This window comes from Carcharhinus amblyrhynchos, chromosome 14, assembly GCF_965287045.1.
Source record: "Carcharhinus amblyrhynchos chromosome 14, sCarAmb.v2.hapA, whole genome shotgun sequence".
Classification (NCBI taxonomy): domain Eukaryota; kingdom Metazoa; phylum Chordata; class Chondrichthyes; order Carcharhiniformes; family Carcharhinidae; genus Carcharhinus; species Carcharhinus amblyrhynchos.
In genome coordinates this window covers 4827806-4845265 of record NC_137337.1, presented here as the reverse complement: position 1 = coordinate 4845265, position 17460 = coordinate 4827806, and the positions used below count along the sequence as shown (strand labels likewise).

Here is a 17460-nt window from a genome sequence, read left to right as displayed (position 1 = left end):
CCCCTGCCATCCATTAGAAGTAAGGGTTGCTTGCAATGGAAACACTTCTGGATTGAAAAGCTGCCAGTCCTGTTGTTATGATGGGGAGTGGGGGAGTGGAGTTAGGTGGGGTGGGGGGGGGGGGGGGGGGGCGTGGGGTACATCTTACCACAGAGGTGGGTAAGAGGCCACACCTTCAGGCCATGAGTTAGTTGCTTTAGGACCGTAACACTGAGTTGTGGTTTCCAGGAACTTGCAGAGATAAGCTTCAACCAGTCTTTCCAGTTAGTGGTGGGGCCACTGGCTCTCTGTAAAATCCCAGTCCCAGCCCCCATTTATAAATGATCCCGTATTATACATTCTGAAAATGTGTGGAGTGCAGCATGTAATAAATATGTCAAATAGGATGTTGGCATTTATTGCAAAAGGACTGGAGTATAAAAGTAAAGCAGTGTTGTTGCAATTGGCAATAGGTGTTGGTGAGTCCACATCTGGAATATTGTATCCAGTTTTGGTCTCCTTATTTGAGGAAAGATGCGGTGGCATTGGAGGCAGCTCAGAGGAGATTCACTGGACCGATTCCAGGGATGAAAGGGTTGACGTATGAGGAGAGATTAAACAGCTTGGGTGTGTACTCGCTGGAGTTTGGAAGATTGAGAGGGGATCTGATCGAGGTAGATAAAATTTTAAAAGGGATTAATAGAGTAAATGTAAGCCTCTCATGAGGCAATCTCGAACAAGAGGTCACAGGTTGAAAGGTGGTAGATTTAACACTTAGATGTGGAGGAAATACTTCTCGCAGAGGATGGCGAACCTGTGGAACTCACTGCCCCGTAGCCCAGTGGAGTCTGAATCATTGAGTCTTTCCAAGAAGGAGATAGATATATTTCTGATAGAAGAAGGATAAGGGGATATGGGGAACAGATGGGGAGGTGGATTTGGGACCAGAGAGAGATCAACCAGGATCTGATTGAATGGTGAAACAGGCTCGAAGGCTTGAATTTTCCTACTTCTGCTTCTAATTCCTATGTTCCTGTGATGTGGAGATGCTGGCGTTGGACTGGGGTGGGCACAGTAAAATGTCTCACAACATCAGGCTAAAGTCCAACAGGTTTATCTGGTATCACGAGCTTTTGGAATACTGCTCCTTCATCGGGTGAGTGAAAGAGCAATGCTCCAAAAGCTTGTGATACCAAATAAACCTGTTGGGAGTTTAACCTGGTGTTGTGAGACTTGCAATGTTGTTATATGTCTGCCCCCCTGGAGAAACATTACTTCCTAATTAACTTTATCAACTCCTCTGATAATTGTGTGCACTGAAACAGCAACTGTATTTTAAAAGTACTTCACTGGCTGTAAAGTTCTTTGGAACATCCCAAGATGATGAAAGGTGCTACAGAAATATGTTCTTTCTTTAACCTGCCTTATATGGAAAACAGGCCTCATGTAGAACTGCAGCAAATGATGTGAAGGATTGAAATAAGGCAGGATATATCTGCGTCTATGTGGCTGTTGTAGCAAATTGTTTTGCTGGGAGCTTACATCACAGACTGGGTTTTTGCCCCAAGTTCCTCCTGTGAGCCTGAGGGTACACAGGTAGACTAGAGTGGATAAGGATGGCAAGTTTCCCTCCCTATAGAACACTAATGAGCCAGTTGCATTTTTACAATAATCCAATTTTCACAGTCCCTTCTACTGACAGTAAGTAGTGTCACAACACCAGCTTAAAGTCCAACAGGATTATTTGGTTGCACAAGCTTTCAGAGTGTTGCTTCTTCTTCAGGTGAGTGAGGAGTCCTTTTCATTTCCAAACTGCACTCAAATCCTCCAATTGCCCATGGTGGGATTTGAACTCTAGTTCTGTTGGATTATTCGTTCAGACTTTGAGCCCTGTAGTGTAACTATTACACTAGGTACCACCCTGAGTAATACCAGTGGATGTGGAAAAGGCTTTCTCCTCTGGTGGAAACTGATTCCACACATTACTTTAAAGGAGCGTGGGACAGGTTTTTGAGGATGAATGAAAAACAGGGATATGGGATGAACATTACTGCTCTTTCACAGAATCAGCACAGGCTTGATGGGCCAAATGGCTTCCTTTCGTGCTGTAAGTTTCTAAGATTTGATCACATCTGCCAACCTGCATTAAATTAGCACCTGGCTTATTTTGCAACGTTGTTTAATATGAAATTAGTTTCAACAAACAATGCTGTCTCACACACCTGAGTAACATCTCAATATTGTTTTTATTAACCAAACAGGCACACGTACACACACACGCGCACATATATATAATATGTATATATACATTATTTACAGAATCCTCAGTACACCGGATGGACAATGTGCAAGATACCAGCCCACAGGTTTGAGCTGGTGTGGGAGGGGGGACGGGGTGGGGGGGGCGAGTATATCTCACGGTCAGTGCCAGTTATCAGCTGTCTGAGTCTAGCTCACTTTCCTGGGCTGCTCCGATCACTTCTCCTGAAGGTTTTCCCAGCGGGGTGGTTTTGGAAATTTTGTTCCATTTCTGGGAATCTGACTCCTCTGACGATGATCTCTTCTGCCGCCTCCATTTGGCTCGGCGATTTTTGAACCAGACCTGAAGAAATCAGAAAGAGAGTGAAAGTTCATTTTGCGCGGTACACTTTTCAGAGGATGTCTAGAGATTTGAGTGCAGGTTGACTCATAGTGCAAAGTGCTTAACTGTTGGAAGCCCCATTGTTCAGAACTAAATGTTAAAATTGAGATCTGAGGTGGGAAAGATTCAACAGACACTCTTTTGATAAAGAGGGGTTTTGTAGCATTGTGTCGCTGCTGATGGGCTCCAGTTATATGGAGAGATGAGAGAAACTGGGATTGTCAGAGCAGAGAAGGTTAAGGAGAGATACAATAGAGTTGTTCAAAATCAATAGCAGTTTTTATAGACTAAGCCTCCCACTGGCAAGTGGTTTGGTAACCAGAGACATTGACATGATTAACAAAAAAATCCACAGTGAGATGAGCAGAAACATCTCCACACAACAAATCGTGGTTTTCTGAATACTCAGCCCGAAAGATTGGTGAAAGCAGATTCCATTATAATTCTCAAAAGAGAATTGGATAAATACTTGAAAAAGAAAATCTTGCAAGGCTATGGGGAAAGGGCAGAGGAGTGGAGGTAAAATGATTGCTCTAAGGGCTGACACAGACATGATGGGCTGATCGGTCTCTTGTATGATTCCGATTTATCCACCACACAGACATACAGGAGAAGTTAATGATTTATATTTCAGTGATATTACGCTGGAAATGTCAGCTGTTTTAAAACATTCAAGTTATTTTGTGTACTCTGGACAGAAGAATCAAAACTTTTTAAGTTTCAACAAGTGAGATGATCCCTAGCTAAGGACACAACCTGGAATTTTAGAATTGTACAATGATTCCTAATTTCCTTGCACTGGAAATTCCTTCAATCCTGCGCCTAGCCTTTTCAATTCAGTTTTTTAATTTTATTCCTGGGATTTGGGTGTTACGGGCTCAGCCAGTACTTATTGCCTAACTCTAGTCATCCTTGAGATGGTGATGCTTTCGTGAACTGCTGTAGTCCTTGTGCTGGAGGTACCTCCACGGTGCCATTAGTACGGGAGCTTCAGGATTTTGATCCAAGCCACACTGAAGGCACAGCGATATATTTCCAAGTTAGGATAGTGCAAGACTTGGAGGGGAACTTGGAGTGCTGATGTTCCCATGTGTCTGATGCCCTTGTCCTTCCAGGTGGTTAATGTCATGAGTTAGGGAGCTGGAGAAAGAGCTTTATTATAATGGTGCAAATTGCTGAGTGCATCTTGTATATAGTATACACTGCAGGCAAGGTGTGTTAGTGGTGGAAGGATTGAATGTTTGAGGTATTTATCCCCATTCCAATCCTTGCTGCTTCCACTAAACTTTAGAATGCTCCACCACATGAAGAAAATTGTATACATGTAAAACTTTTTGAGACATATTTAATGTGCTAATGGTGATCAAGTTACTGCAGTGTTTGTATTGCATCCAGTTGCAATGCATGTTTCGAGTCTTGCAGTAACACTGATGATGTGACAGAAGTTGATAATTTGACATTGATTGAGAGATAATGTTGAATCTGCTGAACTGCCTTTGGGTGAAACCAAGTTCTTTTTTTCAGTCAGTTTTTTCCCCTTCAGAATCCTGATAGCAAGGAACTCCAGTACCACTTGTGCTTTGCATTATACCATACATCACCCACCCAAAGGCCATTCTGTATGTGCATCATAACAATAAGTCCCAGCTCACCAAGGGTAACACCTCTGCTGAAACTGACCCCAATTTTCTCCCTCTGATCAGCCGTGATCTCATCAAATGGTGGGACAGGCTTGATGGGCTGAATGGCCTACTCATGTTACTTACATTATTGTGTTATGAACCACATTTAATAACCTGTTATACTATTCACATCACTGTATCAAGTAACTAATTCAAAAACTTTATCCTTTCAACTTTGCCTGATTCTTCGTTTGCCCTTAAAACCCTAATTTTAAATGATTGATATAACCCGACTCATGCAAAGTACGGACATCATCACTGAAGTCAAATATTCAGATAAGAAAATTTAACCAAATTACAATTTTAACACTACTGTCCTATCATACACACATGGGCAATCAGTGCTTTTATCTCAACTGTTTACAATCTATATACTGACTGAGATGAAGAGACTGAGTGAAGTACCTGAGTTTGCTGATGGTGCAAAACGTGATAGGAAGGCAAGCTCTGAAGAGATCACAGAGAATATATAAAGGAATATAGACCAGTTAAATGAGTGGGCAAAAAGGTGAGTGAGTGCCAGATTACTCTGGTAGGAAGAATTGGAAAACAGAACATTATTTAAATAGTGAAAAACTACTACTACATGCTGGCGGTGTGAGGGATCTGTGTCTTAATGAAGGAAACACTACATCAACAGCTAGGTACAGCAAACAATTAGGAAGGAAAGCGATATGATAGTGTTTATTGCATCATGGTTGGTGCACAGGAGTAAGTATCCCTTGCTGAAATGGCACAGGGCTTTGGTGAGAACATATCTGGGGTACACCTGGAGCTCTATTTGGAAGAAAGTACATACTTGCCTTAAAGGAAGTGCAGTAAAGGATCACTAGATCATTCCCTGAGGTTGCCCTTTGAGACAAGATTAAGTAGAATGGATCTGTATTGTTGGAGTTTAGGTGCTGTTATTGAATCATACAAGATTCCAAGAAGCCTTTACAAGTCAATATTGAGAGGTTGCTTCCCCTGGCTGGAGAATCTTGAACACAAACATATGCACACCACAGACACACACACTTCAGTTCTCTATATCTTTCTCATTCTTAAGTGCCATGTGAACGAAAATATTATTGGAATCTGATTACTTAGATAATTATCTAAAATTTGGGATTTATTTTAATTGTAGTGTTTTCAGTTTACCATCCCCTGAGTGTTCTTGAACTTTGGAAATTGTCTGCATTTGGATTGCTTATGGAAAGTAAACTTAATTTTCTTACAAATGAACTGCACAATTAAATCATTTCTCAAATGCAGGAAAAGAGTTTGACCCTCACCCTACATCTTAACACAACCCACAATCGGCTGAGAAAATCAACATTCAAAATGAACCAATCTACATAATTCCCGTTGTTGTCCAACTAGGAATACTACTTCTGGCTTCTTAATTGATTTGTTTTCCCAGTTCAGTGTTCCCTACTTTCAATACGAAAGATTTGGTGAGGTCAAAAAGGAGAGGAAGAAAATGAGAACCTTCATTAAAATTCCTTTAACTTTCTCTCCTCAAAGGAGAGTAATCCCAAATTCTCTGGTTCTTTTATATAACTGAAACCAATCATATCTGTTATTATTACAGTAACTCTCCTCTGGGCCCCCTTCAAAGTCTCAAAAAAATCCCATATTTCTATTGTGCCCTTACGACCTCAGGGTGTCTCACAATGTTTTATAATCAATTATTTTCAAAATGCATCATTGTAATAATGCAGGGAGTGCAACAGCCAATTTGCACATAGCAAGGTCCCAGAATCAGCAGTGAGATAATAAGCAATTCACCTGAGAGGTAAACATTGACCAGGTCACCAGGAAGAATGCTCTCTGAATCTTTTACACAAGCTCAAAGGGAAGATAAAGCCTCAGTTTGAGGTCTCATAAGAAAGATGGTACCTCTGATATGCAGCACTCCATCAGTACAGCACTAGGAGAGTCAGTGCCAAGAATGTGCTGAAGGCCCTGATGTGGAATGACCTCCTAGGGCAGAGGTTGGTGTGCTACTAATTGAGCTACATTGACACTTCTTTGCATTCTCTTGCTTTCCAATGGCTTGGGACACATTGTTCCCTTCACTATTCCTTGTTCAGGACTTTCCAGTTGGCATCTGCTCCACCCACAGTGGGATTACTTGATTCTATAGTTGTGACTGACCATTGATGACTCCAACCACTTCCAATGCCCTTATTTTATACTCCAATAACTGGGGTATTTTCTCTAGAAGAGAAAAGGCAGAGAAGCAACCTAATCAAGGTCTTTAAAGTTATGAAGGTTTTTCATCAGGTAGACATAGAGAAAATATTTCCACTTTTAAAGGATACCAAAACAGGCAAGAAGAAAAGGAAAACCCTTCCTAAAATTCCCTTAACCTCCTCTTCTCAAAGTGGAGCAATCCCAAATTCCAAAATAACCGAAATCAATCATCTCTGCTATCAATATAATAAATCTCCTCTGGACCCTCTCCAAGGTCTCAGAAAAACCCCTCTATTTCTCTACTGCCTTTATGATTTCAGGATGTTTCAAAGTAGGCTGTAAATATAAGATAGTCACTAATAAATCCAGTTAGGAATTCAGGAGAAATATGTTTTCTCTGAGCATGGTTAGAGTGTGGAACTTACTACCCCAGGAGAGCTTGAGGCAAACAGCTTAAATGCATTTGAGGGAAAAAGGAATAGAAGGGTATGCTGATAGGGTGAGATTAATTAAATTGGGAGAAGGTTTTTGTGGAGCTTAAACATTTGGATCAGTTGGATTAAATGACCAATCTTAATGCTTTTAATTCTATGTAAGACGATGACAAGGAAGCAACATCTTCTAAAGAGAGGAGGAGAACACCAAACTGAGAAAAAAGATCAATAATGGAGAGAAAAGTATTATGGCCTAATCCAGGTTGGGCAAATACACAACTTAATTTGAATGATTTAAGTTAACGTGGCAGCTTCATATTTCTGTATCGTCCAGCTGGTATTAATCTGGCCTCGGAGTCAAAAATTTGCACAATTCAAAGTCTGCTCCAGGATTTGAATATATAACCTAGACTGGCACCTCAGTGCACCACCGAGGAGCTGAATACTGTCTTTTGACTGGGCCTCTTCCCATGGTTGTAAAAGGTTGCACAGCATTTTTTTCCGAAGAAGCTTAGGGGGTTTCCCAGTGACGTGGTCAACATTTGTCTGTCAGTTCCACAGCAGATTTACTGATCATTTATCATATTTGCTGACTGTGAGATCTCACTGTGCATAAACTGTCTGGTCAACAAAACAAGTGTGACTACATTTCAAAGCCAAAATACTTTGAGATGTTCTGATGGTGTGACAGAAAGTCAATTGCAAGTTAGTTTTTGTTTGCAAATGCAGATATATTTAAATAGATTTAATGTGGTGGGCCAGACAGGATACAAGGGAATTGTGCTGGACACCATTTTAATGTCAAAAACAGAACACAATTGTTCTCAGGTGACCCACGCAAACCATCATTGATGGAAAGCTGATTTGGTGGCTGTGTATATTGAAAGTACTTGGAATATAGATATATGCACCAAACTGACAATCAGGAAATAAGAACTTGTAGATTAAAAATATACAAAATAGGAGCAGAATAAGGCCATTCAGCCCCTTGGGCCTGCTCTGCCATTCAATAAGTCATGGATGATCTATTTGTGTTGAGTTTGACATTCCAATCAATTTCATTGATTCAATGAGAATCTATCTACTTCTGCCTTAAAAATACTCAGTGACCTGTCTCCACTGCCTTCTGAGGCAGAGAGTTCTAAAGACTCTGAGAGGAAAAGTATCTCCTCAACTCTGACCTATATGGCAATTCCTAATTTTAAAACCATGCCCTCTATTTCTGGCCTTATCCACAATAAGAAATATCCTTTTCACATCCACCTTATCAATATTGTTCAGGGTCTTATATATTCAATCAAATCATCCTCACTCTTCTAAATTCTAGTGGAAGCAAGCTCAACCTTCGTATTTCCTCACAAGACAATTCCACAACTCTCAGTATTGATCTAATAAACTTCTTCTGAACCATCTCCAATTCATTTGTATCCTCACTTAAATAAGGAGACCAAAACTTCACACAATATTCTAGATGTGGTCTCACTATTGCCCTGTATAACGGAAGCATAATATCCTTTTATGTTCAATTCCTCTCACAATAAAAGATAGCATTCCATTAGCATTCTTAATTACTTTCTGTACCTGCATACTAACTTTTTGTGACTCATACACTTACATCCCGCTGCACCTTGGAATTCTGGAGCCATTTAAGGAATACTCTGATTTGTTTTATTTCTTCCTCCCACATTTTCCCACATTATACCTCCATCTGCCAGAATTTTGCTCAACCTAGAACTTCCTTTTCACCCTCCTTATGTCCGCTTCAGAACATAACTCAAAGACAGGTTTGAATGTATCTGCAGACTTAGCTACCATTTCTTCACCCCGCTCACCCAAGTAATTGATATGAACTAAAAGGTTGAAGCCCCAACAGAAACTCCTGCAGGACCCCTCTTGCCACATTGTCCAATCAGAAAAAGATCGATTTATGCATACTCTATTTCTGCCAGCCAGTCTTCTATCCAAACTAATATTTTAAACACTACGTCACGAGCTTTTATTTTCCACAATAATCTTTGATGTGGCACCTTAACAAATGCTTTCTGGAAATCCAAGTCCAGCATGCCTGCAGACTCCCTGAGGCACCACAGTGCATGTTACTCCTTCAAAGGATGATAAACTAATTGTGAAAGAGGATTGATAAAGTCAGTAAAGCTTTGTATTTTTTAACTGCAACAGTTAACCAATCTTGTGTATAACAGACTCATTGTCCCATCACTCGCTGGATAGAACATAGAATAGATCTTTATATAATAGAACAACAATTTAATAACTGGATAAGGTACATAACCAGACCTCTAAACAATAGATCCATTGTCCCATAACTCACTGGGAATTATGTGAAACCAGACCTGTATATAACAGAAGCACTGTTCTGTTAAAGTCTGGCTAAAGATTTAAACCTGTCCAATAAACAATAGATCCATGGTTCCACTACTGATTAGAAAAAGAATATAATAGATCTACTGTTTTCTCATTGGCTGGGTAAGATATATAAATAGACCCAAAATGAGATATTGGTTGGGTGGGATTTTTAATGGCCTCTTTTGAGTGAGATCAGAAATTCCTGCCTGAGGCCAATGGAGATTTCTGTTGTCGGACATTCGCCCAGTCTGGTTCCTTTGCAGGCGAGGTAGTAGAGTTCCAACCAATAGATGAAGAAGGCCATTTAATTTATCTTTATTTATCCATTCAGAAGCACACTAAAGTGCCATGATTACCGTATCCATTTATTTCCCAATGATTCCAGTGTTATTACATGGATTGTATCCAGGAGTCAGTTGGTCGTTCACTTCTGGATTTACCTTTTTCAAGTTGGATCCTGTTATCCTATTTCTGATTATTTAATATACATCAATTACCATTTTCCTTCCTCAATCTATATGATCATCTTTCTGATCCCTACTTCCCAGTCTGAAACATTCAACATTCTTCAGTCTTTTAACTCAGACATTTAACTCCAGGATTATCTTTTCTACATTGCCACCCATTCCTCAATGTCTCCCCTGGTGTCTCAGAGACCAGAACTAGAATTAGGTGACCTGTTTTATTTGCCTTGACATGGAGATTACCAGCAAGATTTTTTTTTTGTTATTGAAATTTTGCCACAAGCTTTCTTATTGCACTTTGGAAAGCATTTATCAGGCAGATAGATTGTGAAAAATCTCATCAATTCCACACAGCATCAGGGGCACAATTTACAAATTCATGTTCCCCACACAGGATCTCATTCACTGGCAGCACATGGAATCCTGGGCTTGTCCCTCTGATATCCCAATAGGAGCTTTGGGCTTCAAGGATATGATCGGCGCAACTTGTGGGCCGAAGGGCCTGTTTGTGCTGTGGTGTTCTATGTTCTATGTTCCATAGTGTGATCACACATTGATTAAATAAAATGCACCTGATAGAATGATGGTAAATCAATCCTGTGCTGCTGCTAACTGCATGTCTCCCACTTCTTTTCCATTACTAGGTTAATTTAATAGGACTAGAATATTCTGTGTTGCTATTTTCAACCTAAATGGATTTAAACTGTCTTCTTTCCATATAGCTCCATACTAGAGTTTAAGAGGGTTAAATTAGAAGACAGGTTTCATATACTTATATTCTCTTGAGAGATGATCTGACCAAGGAATTTGAAATGTTAAAAGATTTTGATAGGGTAGAGATACAGAGAAATGATTAAGTTGGGGGTGAAGAACATTGCATCACCATCCATTACTTTTTCTTGAAGACTGTGACATACATTGACCATTCTCTACCCGAGGAGGAATTTCTGACATCTATCCCAGTCATGTTCCAGCTGAGATAGGGGATTACCTTTTTACTAAAATGAGTATATGATCAGATTTAGCCTGTACCATTCCATTAGATTGTAACTGATCTGTACCACCTTTACTCTGACCACCATTGACACCTTAACAGCAAAATCAATCATCTTGATTGTAATTTTCCTGATTTTGCTTTAGAGTCACCTGTTACAACAACTTTCTGATGAATTGAAATGGGTAACTTACTCAAATTGGGCAATGAGCAGCATCCTTGCTGTTTGAGCCAGAGGGTACTGGGTTCAAGTCCCACTCCTGAAACTTGTGCACATAATCCAGGCTGGCATTTGAAGTGTAGTACTGAGGAGGCAATGCACTGTTGGAAGTAATATCTTTTAAATAAGGCATTAACCTGGGACCTCATTTACCCTTTCAAGTAGATGTAAAAAATCTGACAACAGTATTTCAAAGAAGGGTTGGGGAGTTTGCTCTGGTATCATGGCTGACATGCCTTAACCAATATCATTTTTTAAAAAGCAGGTCATATTGGCATTGTCACATTGCTGTTTTTAGCATAATTTGCCTTTTGTGTTTCCTATATTTAACAGTGAAAAATACTTCAGAAGTTCTTAAAACATTTTAGAAGTTTCTGAGATGGTGCTATATAAATGCAAGTCTTTTTCTTTTACCTCCACTTTCTCTTCCCGGAGATGGACCCTCCTGGCCAGCTGTTCTCTGGTGCCCACGTCTGGGTACTTTGTTTCCTGAAAAAGATTCTCCAAAGCTTCCAACTGTTCATCTGTGAAGATGGTCCTGTGGCGACGCTTCCTGCGGCAGTGGAGCTGGTTCAAGAGCTGGAGCTCGGTGCGGGATAGAGCCCCCAGACTCACGTAGGGCAACACCTGGGGGGCTACAGGGGACAGGTAGGCAGACGCAGCCCCTTCCAGACCTTTCAAAACAGTAATGAGACAAAACAATCAGCTCACTGGTTTTACATTTGAATTTATCACACAATTGCCAATGATTAATGAGGATGAAGATTTTAAAATTGATGCGTTGTCAGTTAGAGAGCATGGGGCTGAGGGCCGAACAGGACATGATGTGAGTTAGGCAGCAAAGATTTTGATGATCCTATGTTGATGGATGATAGAATGTGGGAGACTGGCCAGAAATGCATTGAAATAGTCTCGTTTAAGATTAATAAAAGCATAGCTGAGGATTTGAATGGCAGATCACTGAATCATTGCAGTGCAGAATGCAGCCTTTGGTCAGGTAGTGCCTACACAGTGGAGTAGAGGCAGGGGTGCAATCTGAGTAATATTACAAAAGTGGAAGCAGTGATGACATCAGTGTGTGGTCAGATGTTTACCTGAGGGTTGAACATTCTGGTTCAGCCTCAGATAGTGGCCAGGGAGATACGAGTTGGTGGGTGGGGAACAGAGTTTGTAGTGAGGATTTTTCCATTGGCCACGCTAAATTCTCCCTCAGTGTACCCAAAAAGGTGCCAGTGTGTGGTGACTAGGGGTTTTCACAGTAACTTCATTGCAGTGGCATGGTGACACAGTGGTTAGCACTGCTGTTTCACAGAGCCAGGGACCCAGGTTTGATTCCTGGCTTGAGTCACTGTCTGAGCAGAGACTGCATGTTCTCCCCATGTCAGCATGGGTTTCTTTTGGGTGTTCCGGCTTCCTCCCAGTCTGAAAGATGTGCTAGTTAGATGCATTGGGCCGGCTAAATCCTCCCTCGGTGTACCTGAATAGGCACCGGAGGGTGACGACTAAGGGATTTTCATAGTAACTTCATCGCACTATTAATGTAAGCCTACTTGCGACAGTAAATAATCTTTAAAAACCAAACAGTGGCATCTTTGGAATTATAGTCCACGTGTACCCCTCAAACAAAGGAGAAAATTAACAAAATTAAATCCATCTGCCTGAGTGCTACCATTTGTGAATGGATATTTTGCCATTATTCTAAGAGGAGAATGTTGTAGGTAATATAACCTGACTAGTGACATTAATAAATCAATAAATAATGACGTAGGAAAATGTGAAATTATCCATTTTGGCAGGAAGAATAAAAGAGTTCTGAGTTGTAAAGGGATCTGGGTGCTCTAGTGCATGAATCCCAAAAGGCAGCAAGTAATTATTGTGAAGGGGAATTATTGAAAAGGCACCGAGATTATGGTTCAGTTATATAGTATTGGTGAGACCAGGTCTGGAATATTGTATACAATACCGGCCTCCTTATTTAAAGAAAAGGGTAAATGCATTAGCAATTCGGATACCAGGAATGGGCGAGTTGTCTTATGAGGAATCGCTGGAGAGGTTAGACTGTATCCTGTAGGGGTTGAGATTACAATCAAATCTCATTGAATGACGGAGCAAACAGAGTGGCCGAGTAGCGTGTGTTGGTATGTATGTGTGGTCGGAGGCCAGTATCAATAATCCTAGTCCTCATCTCTCCTGGAGATCTGCTCCCTCATGCCAATGTCCCGAACAAATAGCCACCCCAGCCGCTTGTGTGGGGCCATGTAGATAATATCCATATCTCCCTTATTAGTAACCCCCTCAAAAATATCTCAGAATCAGCCCCTCTTAGCAACGCTGTGCTAACACCCCCTATGATCACTTGTTAATTCGATGGTTCAGTCATTGTGTCTCGAATCACTCTCGTAGCTTCTCCAGAACTGATATTAAACTGAAGGATGTGATTCTCTCTTCCATCTTCCCTAAACAAGAGAGACATTTACAAATTTCCAATCGAACGATACAATTCTCAAGTCGGAAAATTTGAAAAGATCATGGCCAATTCTTCAACAATTTCCTCACCTCCTTCTCCAAGGACCCTCGGGTGGGAATGGCCAGCTTCGGGAGATTTCTCCAGCCTATATCTCGTTTTTCTCCACAACTATTTTCTCACTGATATTAGATCCAACAGATTCCTCTCTCTGATATTTTTGGATTCCATTTCTTACCTGATCCTCTTTATCCATTGTGAGAATATGGATAAGGAATCCTCAGTGAATAAATCTTTCATTATCTTGTTGATTATCGCATCTTTATTTGTCGTTAATAGGTCCAGCCACACGCTTTCTTGCCATTAATTCATACAAAAGCTTTTACTATTCACTTTGAAATTACACACAGGTATTTTTTTCCAATTTCCCTTTTTGCAGCTGTTAATATTTTCTTTGTGTCCCTGTGTTGCTTCCTATGTTTCTCCTCGTCTACTTTTCTTGGCTTTTGAATAAGCCATTTCCTTTAGTTTTAGTCTCGGTTTTACATTAACCGCTATCGCTGGACTGTAAACTGGAAGGCTTTCTCTTTAGGGGTATTTATTAGTCTTGTTCTGTTTTGTGTACACATAATATCCGAATACTTGCTACTTTCTTTAAGATTACTTGTTAGCAGCTCAGCTGAGTTTAATCTGATCAGTTTGAGTCTGGAAGGTAGTTTAATTTAAGGTAAAACCCAGGCTTGTCCGAGATCTTTCTCTCCTTTCATTGCCGCCGGCTGGTTAAAAATCCTGGTTCCCTGCTCATTACTGTTGCCCTGTCGGTTCTAATGTTTCCGAAAAGTCTCCTGGATCCGTTAGATGCCACCCATCTCATCCAGGCCTCTCCCAACATCTGCCTCCAGTGAAAGAGAGCCGGGAACAGGAGTAAACCCATCTGACCTCTCCGGCTAACCGCTTCAATAACTAAACAGGATTGGATAAACTGTGTGAGTGTGAGTGTAGGTGTGTCTGGGTATAGGTGTGCATGAGTGTGTGAGAGTAAGTGGGGTGCCTAAGTGTATGTACGTGACTGTGGGGGTGAGGGTGTTTTAGTTGATGTATGTATAAGTGAGTGTGTGTGAGTGTATTTATGTGTGTGTGTGTGTGTGATGGTGTGTGGTTATGGGGGTGAGGGTGTGTGGATAAGGGGTTGTGGGGGTGAGACGGTTGATATGTGTAAAAATGAGTGTGTGTGTGTGAGGGTGTGTGGATCCGGGGTTGATCTGTGTATTTGGGTGTGTGGGTGTTTGTGTGTGTATAGAGTTGTGGGTATATGTGTAAGGGGTGTAGGTGTGTGTGGGGGGGGGGGGTAGATGTGAGTGTGTCTGTGTGTGTGAGGATATATGTATGCATATGTGTGTGTGTGTGTGTGTAAGGGGTGTAGGAGTGTGTGTGGGGGGTAGGTGTGAGTGTGTGAGAATATATGTATGCGTATGTGTGTAAGGGGTGTAGGTGTGTGTGTGGGGGGGTAGATGTGAGTGTGTGTGTGAGGATATATGTATGCGTATGTGTGTGGGTGTGTGTGGGGGGGATGTATGTGTATGGGGGTGTATGTATATGTATGGGAGCGGGGTGGGGTATATATGTGTGTTTGTGTGTGTGTGTGAGGGTGTATAATATGTGTGGTGTGGGTTATAAAGTACAAATCCCGAGCTGTGAGTTAAACCGTCAGCCGCGTTAGTTTTAACAATTTTCTCACGATTAGTAACGATGTAAGCTGCAAAAATCCCTTAAATTGTTTACCATAAATTTCAACTCAGTCAGATCAATGTACAAATAACAATATTGAGACAGTGCCCTGCTACAGGGGTGGGGGGGTGTAAAGATACAATTCCAGCTGTAGTTTATAAAGAATTACCTGGTGGGATACAGGAGCAGTGTTGAGTGGTCAGAGACTGGCAGGTTGGTACAGTGCCACAGCAGGAGGCCCTGGGCGAACCGGGCACATAGTAATAATTGTAACCTATCCTTGAGCCACCGACTGCCAGGTTGGGATGCTGAGGGGGCGGCGGGGGAGGAGGAGGGGGCGGCGGAGGAGGCACGGCCGGAGAGTACAGCCCCAGGTAGTCAGCAGCGCCGGTGCAGACGGTCTCGCCGGGGTAAGTGGGCAGCGGAGCGCTGTGAAGCGAAGCCGAGTCCTTACAGCGTGGCCTCCCCCCCGATAAAATACTGTCGATGCTGAACATCCCAGCCGGCATTACCACATCAGCTCAAAGACCAAAGAAAGATAGACAGAGATCTACACAAAAAAAAACAAAAGACAAATCAGTTACACCCACTTCCCAAAATAAAACTCAGTTTAACACAAATGAAAAGTTGACACAAAGTTAAGTGGGAGGCAGAAGCTGGTAGCGCTTTCACCTCGAGTCGCTAACGGATTCCAGTGAGACAGGCTACAACAGGGCAGTTATATACACACTCCGCGTCATTCCAGCTTTTTTTCAACTCTTTGCTTATGTAATGGGGAAGGGAAAACAAAGTTTCCCTGATTATTTCACATTGCCCTCCCCTCCGTCACACACAAATGGGAATGAACCCAGTAGTCTCAGTACACTGCGGATTAAAGACATTTAATGTAATCTTTCCTCCCACCTCCCCTTTCCTCCCCCCTTAGCTTTAGGGTTTTGTAATCGGGTTTAAATTGATTCCCCCCCCCTTCCATCTCAGTCCCCCCCCCCTCTCAGTCCCCCCACCCCCCTACCCCCCTCCTTCCCTCGCAGTCCCCAGCAGCAACTAATTGTAGCCGCTAATCGGATTAGTGGGATTGTGACAAGAGCCGGTTCGCTGTCTCTGTCCCCCCGCCACCACCACCCCCCCGCCCCCACCCCCACCCCACATTCTGGCTGAAGTCATTAAGGCAAAGGTTTATGCTAATACGGATCGCCTCTGCTCATCGCCACCTCCTAAGGCAATGCAAAGAGAGACTTTTAACACCTCCAATGCCCTGTGCAATATTTAGGCGGGTCAACAAACCGCAGAGAAACAACAAACAATTTAGCTCCGGCTCAGAAAAGGCTCTCTCCTTGCTATTTTCCTTCCGCCGCTGTTTAATTATCTCCTGGGTGTCGAGTCTAAGATTCAGGTACAAAACATTCACAACTTAATATATAATTTTTTAAAAATATCGTTTTACCCTGATCTCTGACCATCTATATCCGTATCCAGTTATATTCCTACAATAAACCTCTGTTTGGTATTTTATCTTAATCAATTTACAAATATATATATATAAAATAATGCATCAATCTATGTGTGTGCTTATACTCCCTTATCCAGAATTAAACATATCGACAATATAGCCGTAAATAGGAATGTTTCTCTACACCTTTGGGTTTACTTCTGAAATAAGAAATAAGATTTCAGAAGTCTTTGAAATAAGATTTAAAACGGGGTCTTTGATAGAACTCTTTAATTCGATTTTAATTTTGTTGAACTCTTCGCCAGAATACAACTCAAATCGCACCATGAACAAGTTAAGTAAATATTTTTTAAAAAACAAAACTACTGGAAAAGTAGAAAATAAATTCAGATGTAGATGCGGTGTGTTTGGATAGATTTGTTTTAAATATCGACTCCGGTTGGGATTGAACGATGTCCAAAGTTTCGAACAGTTTTGGGACTGTTCTCCAGAGTTGCGGGGAGAGTGAAGGGGATTTGAGTCAAACCACAAGCGGGTCCAAGATATTTTATAATCGTTCCACATCCCAGACTCTTTTTATGTGAATGAAGTCATTAACAGATTTTAATTACCGGAGAGCCAGCTCAAACAAATGGCCCAGGAACAAACAAATCAATCCTCACAAATAAATCATTTCGAAATACAATTTAAACCAGGCAATTGAAATTGGATATTTAACCCGGCGTAATCCGCCTCTTCCCCCCCCCCATTTTAAATTAACAACACTTTACAGTAATTCCAAACCAAACTGTGGGTTCTTTCAGCGGTAGAACTGCTCCCGTTATTTCCCCCAAACCCCACACTAGCTTTTGATTTCAATTCC

General features: G+C 41.5%; 1 protein-coding gene across 1 annotated transcript; it reads right to left on the bottom strand.

The window, feature by feature from the left end:
- Positions 1–2413: 2413 nt before the first annotated feature.
- Positions 2414–15765, bottom strand: gsc (goosecoid). The gene is made up of 3 exons (XM_080201935.1): positions 15318–15765; positions 11371–11630; positions 2414–2581 (listed from the first exon to the last, which is right to left on the bottom strand). Exons 1-3 carry the CDS (start codon positions 15655–15657, stop codon positions 2414–2416), a joined length of 768 nt encoding a protein of 255 aa, XP_080058061.1. The 5' UTR covers positions 15658–15765.
- Positions 15766–17460: the final 1695 nt, after the last annotated feature.